Source organism: Sinocyclocheilus anshuiensis, unplaced genomic scaffold, assembly GCF_001515605.1.
Source record: "Sinocyclocheilus anshuiensis isolate Anshui unplaced genomic scaffold, SAMN03320099.WGS_v1.1 scaffold679, whole genome shotgun sequence".
In the NCBI taxonomy this organism is placed as follows: domain Eukaryota; kingdom Metazoa; phylum Chordata; class Actinopteri; order Cypriniformes; family Cyprinidae; genus Sinocyclocheilus; species Sinocyclocheilus anshuiensis.
Window position 1 is genome coordinate 235,434 of NW_015552592.1, and position 1,425 is coordinate 236,858.

At 36.8% G+C, this 1,425-nt stretch overlaps 1 protein-coding gene across 1 annotated transcript in view; it reads left to right on the top strand.

Annotated features, from left to right (window-relative positions):
* LOC107665539 (UPF0577 protein KIAA1324-like) overlaps positions 1 to 1,031 on the top strand; it is a 24,963-nt gene extending 23,932 nt beyond the window's left edge. Inside the window, exon 23 of the mRNA XM_016456454.1 lies at positions 1 to 1,031. Coding sequence (XP_016311940.1) covers positions 1 to 58 — 58 coding nt within the window. The 3' untranslated portion in view covers positions 59 to 1,031.
* The last annotated feature ends 394 nt before the right edge of the window (positions 1,032 to 1,425 follow it).

The window sequence follows — 1,425 nt, forward strand, 5'->3', positions numbered from 1 at the left end:
GAGCGGTGAAGCCGTCCAACTGCAATTCTCCAATACAGAGAAGTCTGTGTGGGGATAGAAGAGGAGCGAAGAGGGATACGGAAAAGAAAGGGATGAATGGAAGTTCGATATCACACGCAGTGGCCTTAAGAAAACAAGGGCACAAGTGCCCGAGGAAGGAATATGGGTTAAACAAGCCTGCGATGTCTTAGGAAACCGGATGGACGTGCTTTTACGAATATTCCTGTCGAGATTTGTCACTATGCAGTTGTGTATGTGTTTTCCTATTGTAAATGCGTGAAAATTCCCTCCCTCTCCAGTGCCCGGGTTTCTCTAGAAGCTTTTTGGAGCGACAGGCGCGACATTACACGAGTCCTAGCTTGTCAGAGCGAATGTAGCCAAGGGTCACACAAATACACTCAGACGTTAAGCTTTACTGACAGACGCTTCCAATCCCAGCTAAACAGCACTGGAAAGCCATGTAAAGTGTGGTGTTTTCAAGTGCGGCCAAAATAGACTTTTTTTTTTTTAAGTAACCTATTTGACTGTGACGGTGACATTCCAAATGAAATATGACATGAATAAAGTCTATGAATAAAGAGATTACAGCAAAGCAGGAGTCATTTCTGTACAGCTATTTTTATGATTTTTCGACATCCCTCTGTGTTAATCTGGTTTACAGTACCAAGACAAACACAGGAGATTTCAGGAGAAAAGGATTCCTTCAGAACTGTGACTGCAGACTGAGGTGATGAAACATGTGCAGTCTAATTAATGAACTTAATGAACTGCCAGTGGGGTTTTTATTCATGTAATTTTAAGACCCATCGACATGAAATCTGGCGAAATGATCTGCTGAGACCCGTATTGATTCTGGATTGAGGTGTAAACCTATGGTTTACTGTGCCGCTGGGATTTAGTTGTTTTGTTTGGTCCACTACTACTCTGGAGTGTTAGATATACTGTAGGCAATATTATTCACATGAGTAATTCTGTGATTTTTCTCATTGTGTGTGTGTGTGTGTTTACAGTGAATTAAGCCTGTAACTGTGTCCAACTGATGTCAGTTCTTCATATAATTTGTTTTTGATATCGTGTGTAATAAATGATCGTTTGCCCTCTCAAATGTGTCACATTTAAGAACTTAAAAAACAACCAATATGGAGAATTTCTTTAAATAAAAATGTCATCTGATGTTTTGATAATTTTTTTTTCATAACCCTTAAATGTTTTTTATGCACTATTATAATATGTATACATATTTGAAATTAGCGCTTTTACATTTTCAGTCTTCCTTTTAATTTAAGTAGTTTGGGTGGGTTAATATTTTTTATTTAAATATTTCTATTTAGCTTTATTTTAGTACTTCAACAAAGTAATTTAATTTAGTTGTCAAGGCAATATTTCTAGTTTTTTTTATAATTCAAGTTTTTCTATCTAATATTT